Source organism: Orussus abietinus, unplaced genomic scaffold (genome assembly GCF_000612105.2).
Source record: "Orussus abietinus isolate OABI.00-Male unplaced genomic scaffold, Oabi_2.0 scaffold61, whole genome shotgun sequence".
Taxonomy (NCBI): domain Eukaryota; kingdom Metazoa; phylum Arthropoda; class Insecta; order Hymenoptera; family Orussidae; genus Orussus; species Orussus abietinus.
In genome coordinates this window covers 81,891-108,935 of record NW_019394279.1, presented here as the reverse complement: position 1 = coordinate 108,935, position 27,045 = coordinate 81,891, and the positions used below count along the sequence as shown (strand labels likewise).

Genomic DNA, 27,045 nt, shown 5'->3' with positions numbered 1-27,045 from the left:
ATGCGAACATCGAGACGTGTATGCGTAGAAATGCCGAAGATGTCCCGACGACGCCGCCAAGGACAGGCAAAAAAGAAAAGGGGAAAGAAGAAAAACGAACGTGCCGGTGTGCAATTTATCTCTCACAGGGCAGAATGAATGAGTCATTCCGACCTGCAGGCGAATGAATTTCTCCGAAAATTCGTTCCAAGACTAGACGAGAATTTATCACCCGAGGTCGGCCCTTACTCGCGCACGTAGGGATCGACAACTCGAGCGTGCACCACCTACCTAAGACGATCAGGCGAAAGTGGCGTCAAAGAGGTCCTCGTTTATGAAACTTTTCTCCGAACAGGGTGTACCGAATCGTTTCAAACTTGACAATGTGAACATGAAGGCTATAATTAAGGTCCTGACGTCCATGAAATTTCAATTTTTAAAAAATTTCTTTATTGATATCATCAAAATTCATTATAAAAAATGAAATTTCATTCGCGTCAGAGCCTTCCTTATAGCCTCAACGTTTACTTTGTAAAGTTTGAAACGATTCAGTACATCCAGTTAGGAGAAATGTTTCATGAACGATTGGCCATTCGGATGCCACTTTCACATCCCCTTAACCGCGCTAAATTAAATTCCGCTTCGACATATATCGACTTCTCTTTTTCTCTTAATCCTAGTAAAGGACCTAAAACTCGTTCGTTCTACTCATTAAAGTATGCCAGGCGAGTGGAAAGTTAAAAAATTCTCCTACGATAGCCGCTCCGCGCGAAGTCGTGAAAATATGAGAGTAGGTACAATATATCGCTGCGCGCGCGCGCGTCCTATTCGATTAAGTACAAAACAACATCGTTTCTTTTTTCCTTCCTCCCCTTCTTTCATTAGTACTCCCGAACAATTACCTAATACCTAAAGTCTGCGTACGAAGCACGAAGGTTACTCGATAATTTATGCTTTGTACTAAAGAGTTGATAAAGTGAGTTCTATTCGACGAAAGACACGACCAAGAGGTATCTCGAGCGTCAGACCTGGACATCTATTTGGAATGGTTCTGCGTGAAATTCTATTCTGCACGATGCTTGCAATCTCATTTTAGGAATCAGTACGTATACCTGCGTTCAATCCCGAACGTTAACCGATAAAAGTTTTTCAAATTGAGTACCGAGATCCACGAGTTCGTTTGAAAGAAACGGGAAGAAAGAAAAAGAAAAAACAATCAAGCTCAAGCACTTCTCTCAAGTACGTTCAAAGAACTCGGGGCTTAATTGAATATATTCAAGATCTTTAGTAATTAATTATTGAAATACCTTATCATGCACGGATATCTATCGATGACTGTTTGCAAAGCAATGGTAAACGTTCTTTTATAGCGAATTTTGGTTATAATTATCTCAAATAGGTACCAAGGTCTTGTCTGAAGTATCAATTCGCATTTCACTGGGATTAAATCGTGATACGTGAGTATCATACTTCTATAACATCGACGTCTCTTATACGATTCTACGGATAACAGGATACCCTAACTTACTCCAACCGATTTTTTCCGCCACATAAAACGCACTAGGTATTCCAGAGATAAGTAAATTGGATGCATAAGCACCATTGTAAAATCACCATTAGTTCTCTCGGTAACGCGAATTTCGATATGATTAAGATCTCGTTTCTTTTCTAGCTCTTCGCTAGCGACGCTTGAGGAGAAGAAAGAACCAAGAACAAAATGGACGACATAATAAAATGCTAATATTTACAGAAAGTAGTAACGTAACGGAGAAATGTCGCGAATCGATTACATGAATTTTTCCTAGCCGATGATCGGCTGTCAAAGCGAGAGCAGAGCCTGAAACCAGTACAGAAATTGACGTGCACTCGTTTGTGATTTTTTCTTTTTCGGATGAGGACGAACGTCATCACATACAAACCTGGGTACTTATCCGATATAATCATATCCAAATTTTGTTGTAAACAGATGTTTATCGTGACTTCTCACCTATGGTAGTCAGTATACACCTGCGCATGACAGATACAGTACGATTAGTCATTCCTAAAAGCCTAAAAAGTATCGATTACGTGCCGAATTCCCTGAATATATTAAGGGAAAGATATTCAGATAAGTTATTTCTCCCCTATTCAATAAAATTTCTGTAACTCAATACTCCATCAACGTAGAAGTCTTAATTGACGAGTGGGATCCTAATTGAATGCACGTGTGTACCGAATATTGTACCGGAGTAAAATTTGTACAGGACTACTTCAAATGGATACCCAGGTTTGCGAAGGAAGCGCATCGTAGGATTTCCGAGGATGTGGCTGCTGTGGCCACGGTAATACCAGTGATTACGAGTCCTGCATACTTACGCCTTGTTATCGAGGTCTGACGATATCTCTTAGGGGGCGTCAAGGAAACGAAGGTACTGAGTTCAGTCCGCGGTACGATTTCTAGCTCTCCCGGGACGTGGCCGTGACCGTCGTATGCCGAAGGGTACCCTAAGTGTACTTCGTAATACTTCGACTCGACGTTGTCGTAAGGACACCGGGCCTACAGCTTCCAACAAGAACTCTCACTTCTCCTAAGTATCACTTGAGAACGTAAATCCTGAGATTTCTAGCGTACTTCCAGACATGTTTAATCGGTTATGGAGATCTGGGCGAATCCGATTAGCGCCTTGTCGTCCGGAACTTCGTTCGCCGCGTACCCTGAATTCTGAAATACAGAAAGTGTTCATTAGAAGCCGATTACAAACGAAAGAAAAATTCTAGTCCAGCATATAAATTAGGTTTGTATAATATTAACTCCAATGTTACCCACCAGAGAAAACGTCACCGTACGGAGCTGGCCACCGCTATCGATAAGCTTCTGCAGATTCGCTGCTATCACGACAATATCCTTTCCGTCTACGAGACCTGCCCCAACGAGTTCTGCAGCGATTCCTTCTGCGGAATCGATGCCAACCGCGAACTCGAACCGGATGTCGTTGAGCTCCCGCTTCTGATTCCTGTACAGAAAATGGATAATGAAAAGATTGTATATTACGAAGGAAATGTCAGCTAGTAATTAATTTATTTAAAATGTTTTACTAATGCAATGTCTCAAACGTGTAACCCTTATTTGGGAATTAAAGGTAGGAAATAGAGTAGACAGGATAATTAGGATTGGTTCATACTCTGGACTTTCATCTTGAGTGAACTGGGTGTCTGGACGTCTGTAAGAAAAGCAGGATATAGCAATAGTAGAAAAGTATTTGAAATAAACTTGTAAGATATTTTTATGGATTTTCATATGTTCAATCATTATATACATGTATGCTGAACGCAAAGTGATAAATCGGGCATTTTTAATAATCTCCGTACTTATCAGTTTGTATAAAACATCTAAGGAAACTTGACTTACCGGAGTCTAAGGACTAGGTTAATAGGGTCGTTCTGTTCGGCTGCCTGAATGACGACATGGCTGCGTGCAGTTTTGACTTGGCCGAAAGAATCTTCGGGTTCGGGCGCCTCTTCTTCACTACTGCCGTTATCGATAGTATTAACCGGTAACGTCTCTTTACTTTCCTCGCCACTTGAAGCGCCACTATCCTCCTCTTCTGAAGACCAAACCCATTCTCCAGTTACAGTTCTATGCAACCGACCCGATGTACCAGGCTGTCTTTTTGATGCCTGTTGATCAAACATAATTTTTTCACTTGACATATATTATACATAACTTTTCTATAAAGTACCCTTTACAAATTTCCGAGTTAAAGAAAACGAACTGCAATTGCACAAGAAATGCTTATTGGTAACATCCTCAGATTTTTACTAAAATGAATTGGTACCTAATGTTTCTCAATTAAGTGTCATAATTATAAGCGTAATACTTTATATTAGTTTTGGAATGATGAGAAGTTTTATTGCAACTATTAAGTTCAGTCATAATTTCCATTTTGATATATCAATTACTGCAGGCAAAACGGGAATTATTTATGACTCGACTCAGTATTTCATACTAACAATGTTTAGGGCATACCTTTTGTACTCGCGTTTCTAAACTTGGTCCGATGGCCACCAGTGTCTGCTGTAAATACTTCTTATCCTTGGCCTTTTTGAAGAAGGGATGTTTTAATAATTCAGTGGCTGTCGGCCTATAAATAAATAGTGACTGCAATTTGCGATCGTTTACAAAAAGTAAGTTTAAATATACCTTTTCGTGGGGTCCTTTTGCAAGCAGTCGACTATCATCTTCCGGAATGTTTTGCCATAGGCTTTGTACTGGTCTTTGTCGTCAGCAGCAGTGTCCAAAGTCGGCGGATCATTTTGCAAAGTGAGCATAAGCACCTTCATCGGGGGATACTTGTGATAAGGCGCGGTCCCGCTTGCCATTTCAATGGCAGTGATGCCCAACGACCAAATATCAGCCTTGAAGTCATACCCGTGGTCCTGCACAAATAAATACACGGTAAAGCAAGCAGTCTGAAAATGTGCACCTACAACGTATCCCTTAAAATATCCTTTAATTTCTGTTAAACTTTATCTAACATATTTTAACGAAATCTGTGGCAGCAGGGTGAATATACAATTAATAACTTCCAGGCATGCAGCTCATTATCTGAACGATATACTTCTATGCATGTTCTAGCATATAAATGTGTACCTATCATGCGAGAGCAATTCTTGTCAATTTGTTGTAATTAGATAAAAACGGAAACTCAATCTTTAAATAATACATCTTGGATCATCTGTGCACAACACAACTGTTTAATCATATCGTAAAAATGCATTGCCTTGTTCATGGGGCGATTACGAAGAAAAGAAATTAAACTAATCGAGAAATAAATATCATTATTCTGTTATAGCAGCAGATTACTGTTACGTATTGCAAAGGGTATAATTAAATTCTGAGAACGTAACACGATTACAGGCACAACACTCGCAGGCTAAGAAATTGTAGTGTAACTTTCCTCTCTTACCTGCTCCATGACCTCTGGTGCCATCCAGCAGGGAGTGCCCACGAAGGTATGCCTAACTTTTTGTCTACTGAGATCTCGTCCGGTCGCCAGCCACGCGCTGACGCCAAAGTCCGCGATTTGCACAGTTCCATCCTCTCCTAGGAGTATGTTGCCCGCCTTTATATCTCTAAAAATGTACAGAATGTCTTATTTATTTTAATAAAATTCATTCCGATAATTATTTAACATTCTGCAACGTTTTCGTGTTACCTTTACTAATTGAACCGTAGAAAAGCAATTGATGTAACTTTTCTTTTAAATATATTCACAAGATTCAGTGCAATGTAATCATTTTAAAAACTGTAATTGATGAATTAGTACGGTTCCAATTAAACGCAAATATATACTGAATCCTGATTAAAAATAAATTGCAAACATTTGTAGTAAATGTCATAAACCTATTTCAAATACCAATCCAGGTGTGCTATCGAACTCCTTATTTTGTAATATGCATGTAGCAACAGTCGACAGTAGGTTCTGGTATTGTAATGAATTGTCTATATTATTAACGACATATGCAATCAATTACCTGTGTATTTGTCCATTACTATGGAAATATTCGAGACCCTTGAGCACCTCTCGAAGTACCGTCGCAATGGTTGGCTCGTCGAAAACGCCGTGTTTGCAATTCGTGGTTCTAGTTTTATGTTTGATTATGTCAAGTAAGGATCCACCTTCCAGTAGTCTGAGGACCAGCCACAATTCTTCTTTTACAACGAATGATGTATAGTAAGTTACTACGTTTTCGTGATTGCAGGACGACATTGCTTGGATTTCTTTCTGCAAAGACAAAATGCATTTTCACAATGAGTAATGGATCGCAAATCCATTCAATCGTGTTTACTTTAATCCAGTTAATCAACTGCGCCATATGTGTGTTTATGATTCAAAGGACTTAAATAGTAAAAAGTAAATTTACCAATAACTCGTCCATGCTTGTGTTCCATTTCTCGAGGTTGATACGTTTGATTGCACATTTTTCCTGACGGGGAATGCAGAAGGCGGCGTGCACCACGGCCGTTGCTCCAACACCTTAAATACAAGACATATATAAGTCTGGTTAAGAATATTTTATTTATTTAACCCATCGTTAAAAAAATACACATTCATTTTTATAATGTAGGGACTTTAAGTAAATTAATAAGCAGTATTGGTTTCAAATATAGTGAGAACAGAGCAATAGTCACGATTTGTTATTTCTATAGATCCTGCATGATTTGTATTTTAATTAAGAAAATTCAGTGTACAATGTTATATAAGAGTGCTCAGTGTAATAAATTTCCACTTCCTTTCAAACATTTCTTGCGTACAATTTCAAGGAAACCATTCGATACTAATTGCGCAATTGAATAAATCTAATTGAATGGCTAATAGCAAATTAAATCACTCTAGGTGAACGAATGTATTTAAATTTAAGTCTTAATTGTCTTTGCTGTAGATTTAAAAATCAAGTAGCGAGTTAACAATGAATTTCTCGAGTTTCTTTACTTTCATTATTGCTGTCGTAATTATATCCAATTGATATGTATTAAATCTTTCTAAGATTTTATAACTCCATATTCAGACCAGATGTACTCGTCCCTTAAGTCATAAAGCCAAGATCCTCAATTGAATGTGGACCATTCTCCCTAATATTCCTCCCACGTGATCTGAAACGCGAGAAACAAGACTTCTAGATCATGCCGAGATGTTTGTCAATTTAATTGCCTGTAACTACGTAGCAGCGGTCTTGCTCAACTAACGCCTACTGATACTCTGTTAAATTTCAATCACTTAATTATTCTGTTTTTGTACTCAGTATACAAGATGGCAGAATGTTTCTGGGCCAATGTCTAATTAAATTTTTGGACCGGATCCAAGAGCTTTCTTCACTTCGACAGTATTTCTCAAGAGGAACAAAATTTAAGCGTATTGTCGAAACGAGAGTGCATAATTTATCCTTCTGATGTCAACATCACTTATTGGACAGATGTACTCTTTAGCGAGCAAGTGTATTAGTCATAATTTGCATTAGAATGGTGACGACGCAGCTATTGTAAACATTGGCACATAGCTAAGTCTGAAACCAATACGTAAAAATGTGAAATTAACAAGCAAACGCTGTCTGAGATAGATGACTCTGCGATTAAAAGTATTCTGCACGTTTACATACAGATAACAAGTACCTTGATGAGGTAATCACAAGAGTTAACAGATTGCGAAGCAAAGTATACTGTTGTGGACAATTGCAATAAAAAACTGTTTCGGGCAATGTTTTTAGAAACAGGGCATAATAAATTTGTGGTCAAATCTTTATGAAATTGCTGGATTTTAGTAAATAGTATAAATATAAGCAGATTATATACGTACAAAACTTTTACAGACAAGGATGCATTACACATGAATCTAATGCAATTGTATTGTTTTATAGTTAAATTCTTCATTAGGTTTCTAAATTACGACTAAGCAATTAAATTAATCAGTTGCATGAGTTTGAAACGTTAACCATTACATCTCCAAAGAGAAATTGCATACGGGATACATAATTATGCATTAGGATCAGCTTCCAAGAAAGGATTTTACTTTTCCAAAAAAAATTGAACATTCATGAACTATATTTACAATTCTATTTTCTTTAGCTAAAAATTCAAAATTAATTAGCTGCAAAATCTATACTTAATATAACATTGGAGCAATGATACCTCTCGACCAAATGCTACTTTTACTCGACAAATATATTAAAGCATTCTTATAACAAGCGAATACACGTCATCCTGTAGCTTTAAAATTCGAACCACCATTTTTGGTATGGCAACAAAATTCAGGTTTACAATCTCCTGCTCATGAAAAAAAGACACGTAAAGGATCCAAGAGATCGTATTGTCCCCTTTAGAATAAAAATAAATCTCGACTACTAATCCAAATAGTACATAAACCTATTTTTCCGCATTAACCACCATGAACACTAATCGGCAACTGCTTCATAGCAATCTACTCATCATTTACTTCAACATTCAACATGTTGAAGTATCTGAACATACTTTGTCTATTATAAAAGTAGCTAAAGACATAACCAGTAACAGGCATAAACATAATAAGTTCTCCCTGTGCAAAACTTATTACAAACCTTAGAGGAACACCTAAGCATTAAATTGTAAATTGATCTACAGCCACAACATTCCTTAGAAATGAAATTCCAGAACACATTCCAGATCCTAAAGGCGATTTCTCCTTTACCGGCCTCGCAGCATACCAGAAGTAGTGCTCTGGCGTTAGGTTTGTAGGTTAGGTCAGCGGCCGGCTTCGGCTCGCTGTCAGCCTTCGAATTCCCGCCTCACCATTCGATCCCAACCGGCGAATCGTCTCTAGGATCGAGTTCTCATCGAAAACCGTCCGGAGTCAGTCATCCGCGCGATATTCTCTGCGTTTTTATGTAACAACTGACGTAGCACGTCATAAGGTAACCCGCGTCTCGCGAGGGAAGACGTTACACCGAGACCGGTCGGTCGTCCGGAAGACGAGCGGCGATACGGAGGGCATCGAGAAGCGGTCGCTCGGTGGGATACTCACCGATGACCTCTTTGAGCTCGTAGTCGTCCTTGGTGTTGGGCCAGCCCTGCACGACCGCGGTGGAGCTCGCTGACGCCATTTTGTTGGCCAGTGCCGTGCCGAGACGCGTGTGTTTACCGGCGCCTCTGGCGCCCCAAGCTGCCCCGGCGGCGCTCTTGATGCGCGCGCTCGCCCCTGCGCCTTGGGTCTGCGCAGGCGGGGAGGTCGCGGAGTTGCCGTTTCCGGTACCCGCGGCGCTCCTCGGCTGCTGTCCCGTCGGCGCCGCCGCGACGGTAGCGATGACGTCGCTCGGCGTCGCCCGGAACGACTTCTGGCGGAAGACTCCTGGCGAACAGGACGGCAACACGTCCGGCGAGATTTTCCTGCGGTAACCAATCTGCGTCCGTTATATGCGCATACGCGGGAAAAGGGGCGAACGCGCCGACCCGACGTGGCGCAGTATGCGCGAGGTAGCCTTGAACGCGCAGCGACCTTGGGCGGTCCAAACGTAGGATCGTGCCAAGTGTATGGGTTATCGTAGTTCCCAGATATTTCGTTGCAGAGAAGGCCACGTTTATTTGCCGCAGAAAATTAATGACATCCTTCGAAAATGGCAAGCATCGGTTAATGTTAAGCCGTTTCGACAGTTTTGTAGGTAGGAACGGTGGCGCCACGCGGGAACGTTCGGAATTAACGTCGACGGGAAAACGGAGTTTGAACACGGGGATTCCCGGATATATTTTCGGTGCAGAGAAGGCCACGCTTATTCGCCGCAGACAATTAATGACATCCTTCGAAAATGGCAAGCATCGGTTAATGTTAAACCGTTTCGACAGAGCTTGGAGGCGAGAACGATGGCGCCACGCGGGAACGTCCGGAATTAACGTCGATGGGAAAACGGAGTTGGAACACGGGGATTTTTTTAAGGTTGCCTGACTACGTATATATGTACATACATATATTACATGCGCATGCAGATGGGAAGGAGGCGATAGGGGTGCCTAGATCACGCAGCAAACGAGGAGGTAGCCTTGAATCTCGGCGACCTTGGATAGTCCAGAACACGTGGTTGCGCCAACCTTTCGGATGTGAACAGACCCTGAATCCAAGAGAAGAATAGCCGAAGCATGGCCCGAATGGGAACAAAATGTAATCGAAAGGAGTCCAAGTGTGGCGAGGAATGACATTGGGTGCACTAATTAATCTAATTGTATCTCTCGTTCTGGCCCCGTTTGGTTGATAGGAAATACAATGTATACTCGACCTCCCGGGAATTTAAACTTCCCTTGGAATTCAAGTTAAGTTTAAATTTTTCGCTAGGGCCTGCGAATTTATGCTCGAATGTACATCTGGGTGAATCGATTCGAAAATCAGATTTCCCTCGATGAAATACCCGACCGAGTTCGGGTATTGCCATTTAGATTTTACTGCACTGCACCAAGGTGATGCGTTTTTACCACGTGCCGTTGATTTGCTTCTCAACGAATTGGCACACGAATCGAGTGCAAGAGTTAAAGCGCACTCTTGCGATGTAATTTGGAGAAATGAAGCAATTATGTTACTTGCTCAAACCACACGAGGAATGCACTTTAATTTGCCTCATAAAAATTGCCGCGTGCCTTCTCGGAGAAGTGCAATTAATTTATGAGTAATTTCAGGTCGACGTTCTGGGTATCATTATTATTGTAAATATTGTGTACACGTATTTTTAATAATATTTATAATTTACAGCCATTTTAAACGATTGAAGCCACAATAGTTAATGCTCGGATAATGATAAGGAATAGTTAATAATCGTATTATTTATAAGGGTTTCCAATAATGAGAGTTGCTTAAGGGTATATTTGTAATGCATTAGAGAATTTAGTTAAGGCTGCGTTATTATTCCGACATATCGGATTAACTAACGTTTCGCGAATAAGTTTGCCGTAGTTTGATAAATCTTTAATGAATAAGAAACGCGACTCGAGCACGCGACTTTTAATGAGAGAATTGCACGCATGTAGTAGACAAGTACAGAGGCGGACATGAAGGCCTTCACAAATATCTCGCATAAGCGTAATGGTAAACTTAACGGTAAATACTGGCCAATCAAATTGTATAAAATGGAATGTGGCGTCAATGTTAACTAAATTTAATGTTAATTAAACTAAATTTCATGAGTGTCTGCACCTTCCTTAGGGCTTTCATATTTACCAAGTAAAATTTTAAGCGATTCGTTACATCCAGTTCGGGGAAAACATTTATAAACTATTGAATTCTCAAATGGGACTTTTATATTATCTCAACGCTGTATCGTATTCGCCATTTATCCCCAAATTGGCCGGTATGTAATCTACTGTTTTATTTAAGCATGTTATTATCTGTAAAGAAAATTTGTTCGCGAGCTTATGAAACAATCCAATATGTAACAGAAAGGCATTCATGTCCGCGAGAGTACACTGGCGGATATTAACATATTAGTTATCGGCAAATTCAAGAGTTAATGCCGATCGCGGGTATCGAAAAACTTATTAATAAGCTTCCGTTAGTTAATGTGTTAATGCTTTTTCTGTGGGCATGGTGTCGCCAGTGCATGAAAGGAAGACATGCATGTCTGCCAGTGTACGTAATGTCGATTAATGTGAAACGAACTCTTATCACGCTTGGCTGACCTGATCCTTGCCAGGTAATCTCATTATAATACTACTGCCTAATGAAAGATATAAAATGTTAAAAATACTCTTTGATAAGAAACAGCGTTACGTTTGATTACAGTACGATCTATGTACTAAATTTCTTTTTACAGATAATTTTTGCAGGGTCGAGATATCCAAGGCATGCACTATACGTTGGATGATTAATTGAAAAATTAATAATCAGTGTTCTCGTGAATTATTGAAATGACGTACAAAGTCGTCATTGTTACCCTAGTAGCACAAAATTATTTGTCCCATATTTTCTATATTTTTAACAAATATCGTACATTTTGTAAATATTTAGCAGACATTTGAAATATTTGCCAAACGTTTACTTTAGAATATTATCTCTATAATATTTATATAATACCTCCATGTGTTTTCATAATATTTTTCTACCAGATATACAAAACATTTCGTTTCATTTTGATACAAGTATTTTTTAAATATTACCTGTCGAATACATTATAAACGTTTTAAACATATTTAAAATCAAAATCACATGTTTTGCTCCCATAATGAAATGGCGGAACGAAAATATTAGAAAAATCTCTCTTTTGATGTCAAATGAAGGGTCCGATAATAGTCGTGAAGTAAAAAATGTATTTTTATTATGTTAATAAGTTAAAAAATAAAATTTTTCTATTTGATTATAAATGATTGAAACTAAATATGTCATTGACATTTTCAACAAATATTTCAAATATCTTCGAATGAAATCTACAAGAAATCTTAAAAAATCTGTCGCTTGCGATATTTAGCAAAGATTACAAAGAAATATTTAGAAATTATTCTATGCTACTAGGGTACGTTCAGTTACAATTCTATTTAATTAGTAATTTTTCTCCACAGGTAGTTCTACATATGCGGTAACACCTGCGTGGAACACGTGGCGAATAATTAAAACTCGCGTTTGTTGTCAGTATTCAGTTATTAAAATGTTTCAGCATATAAAATATTCAACGTTACATTCAATCACGACATTGTCTAACTATCAATTTTCCTGTATAGATCTTTACGTGTTTGCACTGATATATCAGTGTAAGACTTCTGCGGGATTAAAGTTCGACGTCAATGACCGGCTTTACGTGACTTTTCAAAATGAATACTTCCGAGGGAATGTTTAACATTACATCCAGTTATGAAATTGTCTAACTGCCAATTTTCTTTTTTACAGCTCCTGCACTTGCAGTGACACCCGTGCAAGACTTGCACTGAATTTGAGTTTGAAGTCAACAATCAGCTTTACGTGAGTTATCGAAGCGACACCTCAGAGAGAAAATCCAACACTATATTCAGTTACAAACATAATTACCTTCTTCTCTAATTACCAATCTTCTCTTTACAGATAATTACGCGCCCGCAGTTATCTGTGTAAAACTTCCACTGAATTTAATTTTCCAGTCGACAATCCGTTATACGTGAGTTGTCAAAACGATACCCAAGACAAAATATGTTCACCGTTATACTTAGTAAGAAAACCGTCTAATTACCAATTTCTCTTTGCAGGTTGTTACGCGTCCACCTTACCACGTGCACGAGACCCCAGACGGCCAATTATAACTCGCGTGCAATGCCAAAAACCGACTTTACGTGACTGGTCCAAGCGTTATCTCACACGGAGTAAGTCACGTCCGATGTAATCGGGAAATCTTTTAATTACCAAATTTCTCTCCTCAGGTAATTCTACCGTCTCTGCAGCAACGAGGGAATGCGCGAGCCGCGTACGCGACACCTAACAAGTGACTCGTCCGTGTGAGAACTTGACACGTGGATACCCCTTATCACGATCCTTTCGATCGGTATCCGCCTGTCTTGACGCAACCCAGTCGCGGAATCGTCTTACCAGCTTTCAGAGGTGGCAGACCTGCGCCTATCGCTCGTGTCTTCGCTTATGTCTGCACGCGCGAAGACACATTGCGAGAACCACGTGTCAACGAACTGTTGAGCGAGCCACGAGTGAGCCGAAAGCAAACCGAAAGCGAACCGAAAGGAGACTTCTAGTCATAATGCGAGTCATGAGCGAATCGTTAGCGAATCATAAGCGAATCACAAGCGAACCACAAGCGAGTCCAAGGAACACCCGCCAGAGGCAACTCCACACATTCGACTGGCGCAAGGCATCGTAGAATCGTCTTGGCGTGGCGATTCGATCCCTCAAATGGAATCGCGGCGCCTGGAAATGGAGCCATGGCTCAAGATCAATTGCGACTACGTGTCAAAACAATCGAAACGATATCGCCCGAGAGATTTATTAATGCCGCCACGCGGAGCATCCTTAGATGAGGACCGCAACTGCGCGCAGTATGTACGAGATTAAGGTGAAGTGAAACCCCCTTCAAATCAATCGATTCGAATACAACACTTTTTTTTTAAGGGTTTTGGACCAAACTGTCCGAAACTTTGTCACATGACTCGTGATCATCTAAGAATTGTCCTGACACATTCAAAATTTGGATTTTCGGAAAAAATTTGTTAACTTAGCCCAGACCAAAAGCAAAATGGCGTCGAGCTCTCAATATAAAAACTGTCACAGCTCAATATAACAGCTGTCAATATAAAAACAAACGTAGGTATTTAGAAAAATCTTCTTTTTCGAGGTCGATCAAGTTCCTCGACGTGTTTCACTGCACCTTAATCGGTCGGGCTCTTCGGGTGGAGTTCCTTGTAGACGGAATTTCGGGTATTCTTCCTCGAAGTAACGAGCAGTTAGTCGGATTTCATTAAGGGGATGTGAAAGTCGCAAACGAGGTGTGAATCCTTCATGAAACTTTCCTCCAAACTGGGTGTACTTAATCGATTCAAACTTTACAACATGAATATAGAGGGTTTGAGAAACGTCATGAAACTCATTTTAATTTTGCCAAAAATTTCTTCATAGATGTTTTTAAAATTTGTTATAAAAAATGAAATTTCACGAGTGTCAGGGCTTTCCTTATAGCCTCCATATTCACGTTGTAAAGTTTTAAACTAGTCGGTACACCCAGCTCGGACAAAAGTTTCGTAAACGCTTGACTCTTCAGATGTCACTTTCACATCCCCTTAATGCATAAATCTGATACGATTCTCTGGATGCAGGATTTGTCATGGACGAAGGAAATTAGTGCAGATTGTAAGGGAATTCAGGTCTGAATATGAGAAGTTTGAGAAGTAATATCAATTACGAGATTGTAAGAATGAGACATTTGAAATATTTTTAAGAAATTCTCGTGAAACCGAAGAAACGATCCAAGTGTACTTGTATGTTCAGTAGGTATTTGTATAACGAAGAGTCGTCTTCGTGCACTAGTACGGGGTACATGAAGGTTCACAGTCCTTGATCCAATTATCTTGACAAAGAAATGCAATTCATCCAAATTATGAAATTATTTAGCTGAAAATAAATGTTGCAGGCGTCTCGCAATTCCGTAACTATTTCTGCAATTAACATCGCGGAAAAGTGACACGCAGCATGTCAGACCGTTAAAATAAATACCACCGAAGAGTAAAATATGGAAATTTAGACGTGGCTTCAAGACTGCCTGAACAGATATTTACACAGCTGGTTAAATGTTCGTCGCGTAATTAGAAATGATAATACCCAAGGTACCAATTATACCACTATTACACTACAGTTGCCGATAGCTATCTCTAATCGTTTTTTAAGTCGTCTCGATACCGATACGCCAAAAACTATCGGAGGTCGCACGTAGCCATTCGGATCTCTACCTTATCACTGCTATCCGTTGATGATCAATATCACGTAAACCGGATCAATCGATGAATACACTTAGAGACGATCGATGTTTGTTCGATCAATTTCTTCCCGATCCGACCTAATCGACTGTCGACGGACGAATGATCGGCGTTTGATTGCGCTCGATGTAATATAATCAGTGCACGTTAACATGACAAAAGATTTCCCATCCTTCATCTTTATCTCTTTGTTAAGACACGCTTCTTCGTCGAACTCGAGTTAATATATTACGAGAAATGTGAATTACGAGTTAATTAGAAATTTCATAGAAATGACACTCAATAGGTTGCTGAACTATTGAGCGATTAGATCATTCCTGCGATATTTAGGGTTCTTTTTAATACCCATTGTGAATCATTGGTTTTTACCAGAAGCGTAAAATTATGCTACTTCTTCGAAGAAAATCGATTACAGAGTGCACGTTCCGATTCGATCCTATCGAAGGATTTGTTTATCGAGAGTGATATTCATTGATGATTCATGTTCACAGGAGAATAAGAACAAGGGTTTAACTCCTTTCACTTTTTAATTTCTTCATTGGAATTTTTAATATATATTACTTGCGATTGTAATAACGAGTAACTATCAGCTATGATTTTTTTTTTTCGAACTATAGCAAAGTCTCCTGTTCTCCTCGAAAGCATAAACTGCCAAGAAACGACGCTTGCAATCACTTTGTAGGTATATGAAATTTTTCTTGGAAGGAATCTGTGGCCCTGACCATTGAATCATTAGCCAAATTTATCGCTACGCAGTAGATATGTTTTTTGGATCTACCAAGTGCCATTTTAATGTGTACAAGACAGCGAACATTACATTGGGCTATGTTCCAATTTGAGTAAAAAGCATCGAGGAGTCCATCGTATTTTATTGCAGTCCTTTCGTTAGACAATTAAAGGAAACGCGTAATAAACCGAAATTTACGTCATGTTTATATTTTAATTAAGATTATATATAACCGATAGGGATATTTTAATATTTCTCTGATATATTAAAACACCCTATTATTAAAGGACATATGGTTAGTTTGTATTTTAATTTAATTTTACGTCACCGTTTTATTTTATACCACTCGACGGACGGGGCGATGGGTTTTTGCATTAGTGTCATGTGAAATAAATGAAAAATGTTAATTGTTATGTCAGTCTGTTCGAAGAAACGCGTCTCTTAAAAGTCTGACAGAGGCGAGACTTTCGAGGCCCGGCACGATCATGAAGTATGTTCGTCGAATATTGAGGTCAATGGTTTTGTATACACATATAAAAGTCGAATCCTGTGTGAAGTGATACGCATTTATAGAGCCATTGTCTTCCATTATAGTTAATAGAAATACTTTGTAACGCGCTGCGTGCAATAAGAATAATAGAAAGTCTTAGGCAGATGCGTCTGTAGAAATGTGCAGGGTACCCGACAAACTGAGAACATTGTCCGTTGCTTATCCAAAATTGTCTTTATAAATTTCCTATGCTTTTCGAATTTCTTTCCAATAATCGATCCAGTAATCAAATAAGAATGTTAAGTTATTTTGTATAATTTGTAAGTCTTCTCATTTGCCTGTAAGATAGTCGAATACGACTTTGAACCTAAATTATAAATACCGAATATACTTTATTAGCACAATTCAGAAGTTAATACTTATTTTTGAATGTGTTCAAATTAGAATTCTAAGTTAAACACTATTAATTATTAAAATTAAGAAACGTACATTTTTTCAATCTTAGACTAATTAGATCAAGTACTATTTCGGAATAAATACTTGAATGCAATTCCAAGAGTTTCGGTAATTAAAGATTGTAATACCTCCCATGCACAGGTATCTGCTAATCATTGATTATGGAAAAACGATTAATATACTTTATATAAATATTGGGCAGTACTATTTCAGATAGGTACTCAAGTATTTTGCTGAACATGTTAACTTATCAACCACTTGTCATCCTACGCGATTGTTCCGAATTAGTACGATTACAGGATTTAATTAAGCTCGACCTGATGTTCGCTAAAATTTAATATCCGCGGTTATCGTGTCCTTCCGTATTTGCGCAGAGATTTTCGAGGCTCAACACGATTGTTTGAAATTTTTATATGCGAGATAATTGATTTGATTGAACGTATAAAGGGTTGCGATCCTTTATGACGACACAGTAGTCATCCAGATTTGCGATAACGCGCGCGTTCGGGAGTTCCTTTTTAACATTAATTTAAAAAACGAGAAAGTAAATCCAGAGGAAAGAATTTACTCTTGATAAGTTAACCGATTCATCAAGTAAAAATGAAAGTGTTTCTAGTAAGTTGAACTTAAAACAATGTACAATTCATATTGCTTAAGCATAAATTCTCGCGAGCAAGATACTAGTATTCAATTGTGCCTTTGTGCTTATCTCGTTGTTTATATTTTACGAAAATTTCGGAGCGTTTAAAAAGCGTCCATTTATGTATGCGTTAAGTTATACATTTTCTCGTTTTATGTCATTTTATATATTAAGTCGTTATATTTCGGTCCTCGTAATACAATGGCATTCTTTACGTTGCTCGATATTACCACATGAGACGTAACGGTAATGACATAAAAAATGGAGCAATCGTTCTAGATCCGCGATTCTTTATACAAACCGTTCATGAGATAACAGTCGATGTGCATGTTAATATTATCCAAATCTTTCGAACATTTTGTAAAATGTTCTTTTCTATTCACGATTGCTCTCTGGCTAGCCATGACATCGTGATAAGAAAGGATGACATTTTATTCTTATAAGCTGGCAATACTTTCTAAAAATGGCCGACGAAACGCATAATCATGCTAACTGTGAGCTCCTCTACATGCGAAGTGACTTGCATTTGTGTGTTTAAAATCTATCAAACTCCTACCTAAATTTATCTCATTTCCCACTTTCTAAAAATAACCATGACGGATTGTAATCACATTGTCCATGAAATTATCTGATGTCACGGGTAATATGCATTTACGTTTCGAATGTCTGCCGACGTCCTTCTTCAAACTTTACTTTTATGTAACAGTTGCTGTCTTGCAAGAAATAAAAAACAATGTCGTCGAGATCTAGATAAAAAGTCAGAGTTTCTGGTCTATATGTCGCGAGTTTATCCGAGATGCTTTTCGTCCAGTTTTTATTTCAGTAAACTGTTGCGTTTTTGGAGACGATCCATGACATTCTATTCAAATACCCGTCCCTTTTTAGTATCGATCGCAATCGATATTGGTACTGAAATAAAGCGGGGTTAATGGTGCGCGACGTTCAAGCATCCGGAAGTGCTATCGGGCGCCGGAAATTTCCCGCTCTTTGTACCGGGCCAATCTTCTGTATCTATCCGGCGTCGCATTCCCCTTTCCATTTCCCTTTCGCCGGAGGAATTCGCGCGAAAAGTCACTCACCTACTTCTCCCGAGAACCAGAGTCGTGAGGAACCTGCTGCTGTCTTGAAACTTGAGCTGCTCCTCCTCCGGCGCAAGGGTCGTCGCGGCGCCCAGCGCCGCTGTCTTGCGCTGCCTCATGTCGCCTACGGCCCTGCAATTAGAGTTACACATGTGTAAGACGGGTCACTCTCCCTAAGGCGTTACACGCTGGGACTCTCCAAAGCATCTCAACTTGCATAAAAATATTTGAAAAGAGATATGAATCGCTTTAAGAAGGAAAAAAAGGACAGTATTTCTAAAACGTCCCCCAAAAAACTAAGGTCACTCTCTCTACATCCAACATTGAATATTAGTTAATATTTGGAGGAAATAGAAAAATGTCTGAAAATATTATGAATTTCGATACGATATTTCCAGAATATTGGTAAACAGATATTTGTAAATCATCATGTTGATAATATTTCTGGAAAGATAGTTCTTCTGAAAAGTACCGCCAAAAAATTATGAAATAGTATTTATCTATCTAGTTTACTTGCGCTACCTCATGTCGCCTAGGGTCCTGCAATCGGAGTTCTATATCTGTAAGACGGGTCACTCTCCCTAAGGCGTTACGCCCTGGGACTCACCAATGTTGTTAAATTCTCATAAAAATATTTTTCTGAGAAACTTTCATGGATAGCGCGTCTTTCCACGCTTGTAGAGCGTCCGGAAAATCCCGGTTTTCGACCGTCGAGAGCGGGGGGAGCGAAACAACGCTTGCGCATGCGCAGTTGGGGCGTCTGCGATTTTTCCTATCTATACCTTTTCCAGTTTCACTTTCGGCCCTTCCGGTTTTCTTTTGAGCCTATCTGCACGCATTGGTAAAAAAATATGTAAAAAATATTGCGTGCATCTCTTAACAAAATGTTGGAATTCTAATGAAATACTTTCAAGTTTCAGCAGTGCTGAACGAAGAATCTGGATGCAAACAATGCATTTATTATGAATGCTCCAACTCGCATGTATTGTCAGAGATAAGCGAATTATAAAAGTGCTAAAAGAGCGATCGATACAATTAATGAATTGATCACTAAAGGGGGAGTGGTGAACGAATGCAGATTCGTAACGAGTTCTCTGACACTAGAGTAGATAATTTTAATCTCTACGTGAATTTTTCGCTTCAATGAGCGTATTCACTACCATTGCCATTTCTTTATAGGGGGCATGAATGAATTTTTTTACTGATAAGGATTATATTCATGTCTGCAGATTATTTGCGGTGCCGTACACCGAGCTGAGAAGTCCCTGGCTTAAACGTGTGGAATATTTCTAAATTGGCGGTCGGTCGATTGTCATCTAAATACCTAAATGGAATAATTGGGCCTGGATTGGCCTTACCATCTATTTTTAGCTGCTATCAACGAGGAGACCCCATCCTGTCAGCTAAAAATAATCTGTCAGAAGCAGCCTGCTATGTCAATTCGAGCCGCACAACTGCGATGAAGGCGACTTTTGAAAGAAAAAAAGAAAATCCAGCCGTTGCTTTATTGCAAAGTGCTGTAAGGATAATTTAATCCTATTCGCACTGCCAATGGAAATATTGTATTCATCTTCGAAACGTAGAATATCATAATGGATCTTGATAATCTCTGTCAAGATTCTTTGTATTAGATGTAACAGGAGGGGGGGACTCCTTGGGAATCATTTTCATAGATAAGGGATAGACAAGTTAGCTTTAAACATTAAGGTGAAGTGAAACTCCCTTCAAATCAGTCAATTCGAATACAACACTTTTTTTAAGGGTATTAGACCAAACTGTCCGAAACTTTGACACATCACTCCTGATCATCTAAGAATTGTCTTGACTTCGTTAAATTCGCATTTGAACAGGATAAAGGAAAAAAAAGTGTTGTATGCGCTTCTATGCCAAAACGATGGGAATACGAGGTCTCGGAGCGAAAATTGAATTGACTTGGAAATCACAGATGGCCCTCTGCAGTCAATTAGGGCCCCAGAAAGCATAAATCCAAAAGATTTCTGGAGTTTTACTTCGATTTCTTCATATTAATTGTACGAAAACGACAGGTGGAGTACGCCATTTGGTAAAATATCCAATATAATTCGACCCAGCTGTCAATATAAAAACGAACATCAGCAACGTAGGCGTTTAGAAAAATCTTTTTTATCAACGTCGATCAAGTTCCTCAACGTGTTTCACTTCACCTTAAACACTTTTTGGAGCCTTTCGTTATGTCTTTGGGTTGTCCAAAAAGTCAGAAAATTGACATGTTTTATTTGGAGTCGATGTATTCGATGACGGATATTTTATTTTTTTTTTTCAACTTTCTAGGGAGAAGATCGCTGGCCTCATTTTCTATGCTCAAGACGGTTAATGTAATATTTAGGTTAAAAGTTTAATTTGCCGGACGTCTCTTTGACATCTCTGGGAGGGAAAAGAGGATTTCAACTCAGCGTATGTAGACGCCGGTACTACCCACGTCCAATTTGTGTAATTCCCATGAGTGTCGGGTCTCTTCATTTCCTGACTGACGAACCGTTGAACTCCTTGAAAAAGATGTGTGCTACAGTGTTTATACGGAAAGTTGTAAAAAATGAAATTTCATGAGTGTCAGGACCTTCCTTATAGCTTCCTCATTCACGCTGTAAAGTTTCAAGTGAAATTGGTTCAAACGATTCGGCAGATTCAGTTTGTAGAAAAGTTTCATAAACGATTGACTCTTCGCATGCCACTTTCAGATCCTCTTAACCCTTTGAACACGGAGCCATCTCGATATATGGGCGAAATTCATCTGACCGTACAGGGAATATTGGACCAAACGTCGGACGCCTTTAGGCGCTCTTAGTAGCCAAACCCTTCATTAATTATTTGTAACGCAAATAACAGGACGTTTTAAATATTATCACATTAACATATTTCATCCGAAGACCTAATTGCAGACAATGTTCAGGAAGTATTTAATCTTATGGCACATCCAATTTAATATTAATTCAAGTATTCACGTAGAAAGATGCATAAAAAAATGAAGAATTAACAATTGATATAACATCTCTAGTCAATTATTACTAGAAACGCGATACAGGCGCGATTTGCCATAGATATTTTTTGAGAACTCATATATGTTTATTAGAGAAATTAAATATTCATAATATTTAATATTTTTAATTCAATATTTTTCTCCTTATTTTCGTTAGTCGTGTAACGGTATCGTACATTCCAAATCGGAGCGAATGATGTCAACGAACATTTTAAATGCAGAAGTAAAACAGGAGGATGTTCTTTTAGCACATTTCTCGTATTTCGAGCACCTCGAGATGAGACTCTAAATGATTTAGCAAATCTGAGATAAGGTCTTAGAGCACTCGGTAAGCACTATCCCGAGTTAATGGAGACTCGCAATGGATTGCTCGAGCAAACGCGATCTTTCTAAAAATGGTATCGGAATGTACAGGAATTTACTCTCGACGAAACTGAAGAAGCAAGAAATGCAATACTGGAAAAGGTCATCGCGTACATCATAATTATTCATTAAGATAAATAAATGCAGATTTCCATTATGTATCCGGAACATGCACATATGTACACTTTCCTGTATAGTATTGTTTAAGGCTTGCCGATTTAAATGCACTATAAGACTTGTGAAAATTTGGCTTGTCCGTTGACTAAATTTCAGATAATTTCGTTTGGAAAGTACAGAAATTTTGAACATGCCTACTTTTATATTATATATAAAATTCGTGCCATTATTTTCTGAATCTAATAAGTAATACATAGTTTTCGCTTTTTATGGCTATCAGTGTGACAATAATTGTGCATCAATTACTTCGATACGTGAAGGTCTTTACGGCATGTTGCACCTTCAACAGACCAGGAAGGAGATAAATGCAGCATTTGTGCAAGCAAATGAGGCTACAATTTTTATTCACAATTTCTAGCAATATCCGCATTACTTTATCGCCTATTACACTGTTTATCGTCCACTATTTTGCAATATGACTCACCAGGTAAAATAAAGTGACTAGAAATACCTTCGACAAAAAAAGTTCAAACATGAAGAGCACTGGAAGCATTCCTTTTAAACATTTTGTAATTTCGAGGCTCTTGAGTAAATGATATTTAAAAAAAAATGAAAGAAAAGGTTGACCTCTTATCCAGTTTAGATCTCATAGCCGAAATTTAGATTAGATTACACAATTGATTCCAATCAAAGAATTTTATCCGAAAGTCTTGAACTTCAAGATCGATCTAACGATTTTGAGTGACATTCAATTATCCGAAATTTTTCACGGACAAATTTCGCCCGAAGAGAAATTCATTTCCATAAAATGTTTACGCTTCGCCTTCAATAAAGAGTTAGTCTATATTTGGACCCATTAGCATCTAATTAAAATAAACTGTATTCCGTGAAATTATAAGGAAAAAAAAAAAGAACAACAATTTTCCAGAACAGAAACATCCTTTTGTAAGAAATTTAGATAAAAGTATTTCGAATCGGTATAAGATAGACCCTTAACGAAATACAATACAAGTGCTTGAAAAGTAATTAAAAAACGATATCGAGGCTTTCGACGAGTATCTCCGACAAATGTATAGTACCGGAGGGTGGATTTCCGGAAAAATGATTTCCCCCTTTGACTCATTTTGCCGACATCGTTTGAGACCATTCTTCATGATTGGAACCTTTATCTGGTCGAGGGTCAATTGCTTATTAACTCTGCCAGTAATAACGTCTACTAAACTGCTTTTACAGTCGCGTTGAAAACAGTGCGACGAATGTCTCATGCATATCTTTGGGCATTATCGGTAAATTACTCGATAGCGTGCCGAGACCTTGCGCAAACCGAAAATGAGTATAATCAATTATCTCCGCAATTTCGATTAATAGTTTTCTAACCGCCGCATTATTGCCCAAACTTTTCAGCGCTTGGTAATGTGACTTTTCTTGAAGAGGAAAAATCATTTTCTGTAGAAAAATTGACTAACGATATCTGCCGAGTGTTCTGGTAAGAGAATGTTCGTTTACTTAGTTGAACATTCAAGATTTAATGTTCACTCTCTCTCCAATGAATTTTTTAAGAGCATGTACAATTGTATGCGTTTATGGGTAATTCCTTTCTGGGCCATTCAGTTATTATTATTACATTTCTTCATTTAAATGACTTCTCATTGAGTTACGTGGAAGTTTGTACAATTTTCAAATGCTGTCATTCCGCGGGTTAATAATTAATGACATAATAACATATTGCTCTTATTCCGAAGTACGAAATGTTGATCTAATCTCGATCACTTCGTTTAATAGTGCAGAACATAGTTACGCAATATTTTCTCCGGTTTATGTTCTTTGAGCATGATCTACACATGTACGATGTACTTATAGATCTATAGGGTGTTGCTAAAATCAGTAGGCATTTTATGAGCACATTCTCCTGCATGATTATATCGGGAAGAAGTAATTGTAAAAAAAAAAAAAAACACGCATGCAACATTGCAACTATCTTTCCTGCGCAACAGCGTTTCAAACTATTTTTACTTTCTCATTGTTCATTAAAAGAATTTCTGAAAATCATTTCATTACCCATAAAAGCTGCCTCACGTCGATCTTATAATAAACCATTTCATATTTATTAACATTTTTGTATATCTTGAGCTTTTCTTTGGAAATGGAATTATAAACAACTTTTAGCACAAGGAACATTGTAGATCGGAATCTATGAAATATTACGGTAAATAAAAATCCGTAAATGAAATTGCCAAGTCAGGTTACCCAGTACCAAATACTGTCTTTATCGCTGATGAAGAGAAAATGACAAGAGCACCTATCACTCGACACTTATCAGACATTCTCGCTAAGCACTATCGAAAAACAAAAAGTTGCTCGCGAGACTCAAAGTAATAATATCTCTTATCCACAGTTGTACCTTTTTCTCGTCCTTACTATATGTAGAATAAGTTTCGAAAATTCTCTCAGCTCTTAAAGCACCCTATATACAAAATGCCCCGTAAACAGAATCCACCTTGACATTTCCTGCAAGTGTTAAGGTGAAGTGAAACCCCTTCAAATCAGTCGATTCGAATAACACTTTTTTTTAAGGATATTAAACCAAACTGTCCGAAACTTTGACACATCACTCCTGATCATCTAAGAATTGTCCTGGCACATTCAAAATTTGGATTTTTGGAAAAAATTGTGTAACTCAGTCCAGACCAGAACAAAAATGGCCTCGAGCTCTTATATTTCGATCAATATACAATTATCGAAGGCTCTGATATGAGAAACGAAAAGATCAGGACAATTTTACGACAATTTAGAACACTCTGGTAATCGTTAAACTCGCACTTGAACGGGATAATGGCAAAAAAAGTGTTGCATGCGCTTCTATGCTAAGACGATGGGAATACGAGGTCTCGGAGTGAAAATTTAATTGACCTGGAAATCACAGATGACGCAGGCGGTCCCTCTGCAGTCAATTAGGGCCTCAGAAAGCATGAATCCAGAGGATTTCTGGAGGTTTACTTCGATTTCTTTATAATTATTCTACGAAAACTACAGGTGGAGTATGCCATTTGGTACAATACCCAATATAATTCGATACAGTTGTCAATATAAAAACGAACGTAGGCATTTAGAAAAATCTTCATTATCGGCGTCAATCAAGTTCCTCGACGTGTTTCACTTCACCTTAAGAGACATTAAGAGAGATTATTCCGCTTACCTGCTGGACGCTGCCTTTAGGGTTCCATTAGGGCAGAAATCAGTGGCCATACTGAATTCTTGACACTGACATTTCCCTTGACAATCGAGACACCGTGACGTCACTGAATGTCACCAGAAAAATCCCCCGCGTAAAGTGCTTCCAATTTACATGATTCATGAGAATTAAACTCCCCCTAGCGATAGTTTACAGGAAATCTCCGGTCAAAGTTCTCCCACTGTTTCCACTCTGCTTTGTCTTCCTCACTAAAAGTTTATTCGGCTTAAAAGGAAATAGAAGAAGCCTTCGTTATTGCACTACATCCTTCCAGTTGATAGCCTCGTTGAAACTTAACTCGGAACACTTTTCCTCGCACTATACGACGGGACCGCAAATGAAGTTTCTGCGCGCGTATACCTTTTTATATTTTTTTTACATTTTATAAATAAATTACGGTCAGGGTTAAAGTCGGCTTGGACGGTCGAAGTGATTCTTATCGACGTTTCGTTTATCCGATCGTGGCTTTCGGTTAGAGCCGGGGCCTAATTTGGCGGATTAACGAGATGGAAAATATTAATAACGGGGAACAAGGTGGTCTTTTAGCGCGGTCAGGGATGTCAGATCATCCTCTAAGTTCGCCATCGACTGAACTATGTCAGACGGGAGCACTGTCAATTGGATAACTACCTACTATACATTGACGTTACCACAGAATGTACACGCTCGACGTACCTACGTTCGCGTGTTGCCTTCGGTGTAATTTCGCTCAGTGTTCCCGCTTATCGTCGAACGTGTTTTTCATCTTCCAATTTGCCAATACAGAGCCTCGTATGATATTTAGGACTTGAGGACTACAACGAGACCTTGCGTTATCGGTGGCCATCCCATTCCATTTTCCATTTTCAATTCCATTTATAATAAATTGACCCTCAAATTTTGCCGTTGGAATATTAAGAAAAAAAAAGTCGTCCACAATTATCATTTTAAAAATAGTATCTCTGAATTTTGCGTCCTGTTTTTGTTTCACAATACAGGTCAGAGCCTCGTATGATATTTAGGACTTGAGGACTATAACGAGATCTTGCGTTGTCGGTGGCTGGACAAATTCCGTTTTCAATAAATTGGCCCTCAAATTTTGCCGTTGGAATATTAAGAAAAAAAAAGTCACCCACAGCTATTATTTTCAAAAATAGTATCTCTGAATTTTGCGTCTTTTTTTTGTTTCGCAATACAGGTAAGAGGCTCGTATGATATTTAGGACTTGAGGACTATAACGAGACCTTGCGTTGTCGGTGACTGGATAAATTCTGTTTTCAATAAATTGACCCTCAAATTTTGCCATTGGGATATTAACAAAAAAAAGTCGTCCACAGCTATCATTTTAAAAATAGTATGTCTGAATTGTTCGTCTTCTTTTATTTCACAATACAGGTCTGGATATGATGTATGTACAGAGCTTGACGACATCGATGAAACCTTGATTGCTGAAAAATTCCGTTTTCATTCGATTGACCCCCAAATTTTAACACTATTTAGCAATATTTCTTATAAAAGAACGCCTATAATTACTATTTTACAAATGGTATCGCCTAATAGGTCGCCTAGAAATCTACAAGTCCCTACTTTCCCTTATCAAAATTAGTCCCAGTCTCCCCTACCTTATTTGCATCCTGTTAATCTGAGAATGCAAAGCTACGGATGAGTTTTAGAAATTCATAACCTCATCGTATCGTTTGCGAAATTCCTGAAACACTGAAAAATTCCCCTTTCTCTGGATCGAACATAAAACTGTATTCGATCCTCTTTAACAATACAAATGTTATTTAGAAACAGTTAATGGACGATTGAAAGACTCTAACGCATGAGACCGCAACGTGCGCGCCAAATGTTACGAATCTGGAACTCTTAACTATATTATTAAATTAAGATCGTCTATTGGTTTATCGAATTGTAAGATCATTGTTCATGGACAAATTAAGCCGTGGAATATTTCTTTAAAAACCGCCGATGGAAACGTCTGAAGCCAAAGAACTCGGCGATTCTCATTCACGCGCAATATGAGTCCATTGTGGAGGTC

At 38.4% G+C, this 27,045-nt stretch overlaps 1 protein-coding gene and 1 long non-coding RNA gene across 5 annotated transcripts; one reads left to right on the top strand and one right to left on the bottom strand.

The window, feature by feature from the left end:
* Positions 1-576: 576 nt before the first annotated feature.
* LOC105700004 (serine/threonine-protein kinase OSR1) lies at positions 577-25,665 on the bottom strand. Of its 3 annotated transcripts, XR_001104087.1 has the most exons (12): positions 24,990-25,665; positions 18,298-18,429; positions 8,514-8,875; positions 5,884-5,996; positions 5,494-5,744; positions 4,917-5,091; positions 4,160-4,395; positions 3,986-4,100; positions 3,368-3,636; positions 2,786-2,972; positions 2,335-2,680; positions 577-1,986 (listed from the first exon to the last, which is right to left on the bottom strand). XR_001104087.1 is itself a non-coding variant. In XM_012425511.1 (11 exons), exons 1-11 carry the CDS (start codon positions 25,037-25,039, stop codon positions 2,603-2,605), a joined length of 1,968 nt encoding a protein of 655 aa, XP_012280934.1. In that variant the 5' UTR covers positions 25,040-25,665; the 3' UTR covers positions 577-2,602. The 3 variants fall into 3 exon arrangements, 2 of the variants coding, with proteins under 2 accessions (XP_012280934.1, XP_012280935.1); XM_012425511.1 differs by having other exon boundaries at positions 577-2,680; XM_012425512.1 differs by having other exon boundaries at positions 577-2,680; positions 4,926-5,091.
* LOC105700005 lies at positions 8,793-13,561 on the top strand. 2 transcript variants are annotated; one of them, XR_001104090.1, is made up of 5 exons: positions 8,793-8,880; positions 12,348-12,419; positions 12,519-12,591; positions 12,680-12,793; positions 12,851-13,561. It is a non-coding gene; the product is annotated as an uncharacterized LOC105700005 (long non-coding RNA). The 2 variants fall into 2 exon arrangements; XR_001104088.1 differs by lacking the exon at positions 8,793-8,880 and adding an exon at positions 8,898-11,160.
* Positions 25,666-27,045: the final 1,380 nt, after the last annotated feature.

Bases quoted from the DNA above. Each gene is read 5' to 3' on its own strand.
- LOC105700004 (XM_012425511.1), bottom strand. From the start codon at position 25,039: ATGGCCACTGATTTCTGCCCTAATGGAACCCTAAAGGCAGCGTCCAGC. The intron at 4,396-4,916 runs GAAAGTTACACT...TTATTTGTGCAG, and splicing joins TCATGGAGCAGGTAAGAGAG to GACCACGGGTATGACTTCAA. The intron at 2,973-3,367 runs GTAAGTCAAGTT...TTTTCTGTACAG, and splicing joins AACCTAGTCCTTAGACTCCG to GAATCAGAAGCGGGAGCTCA.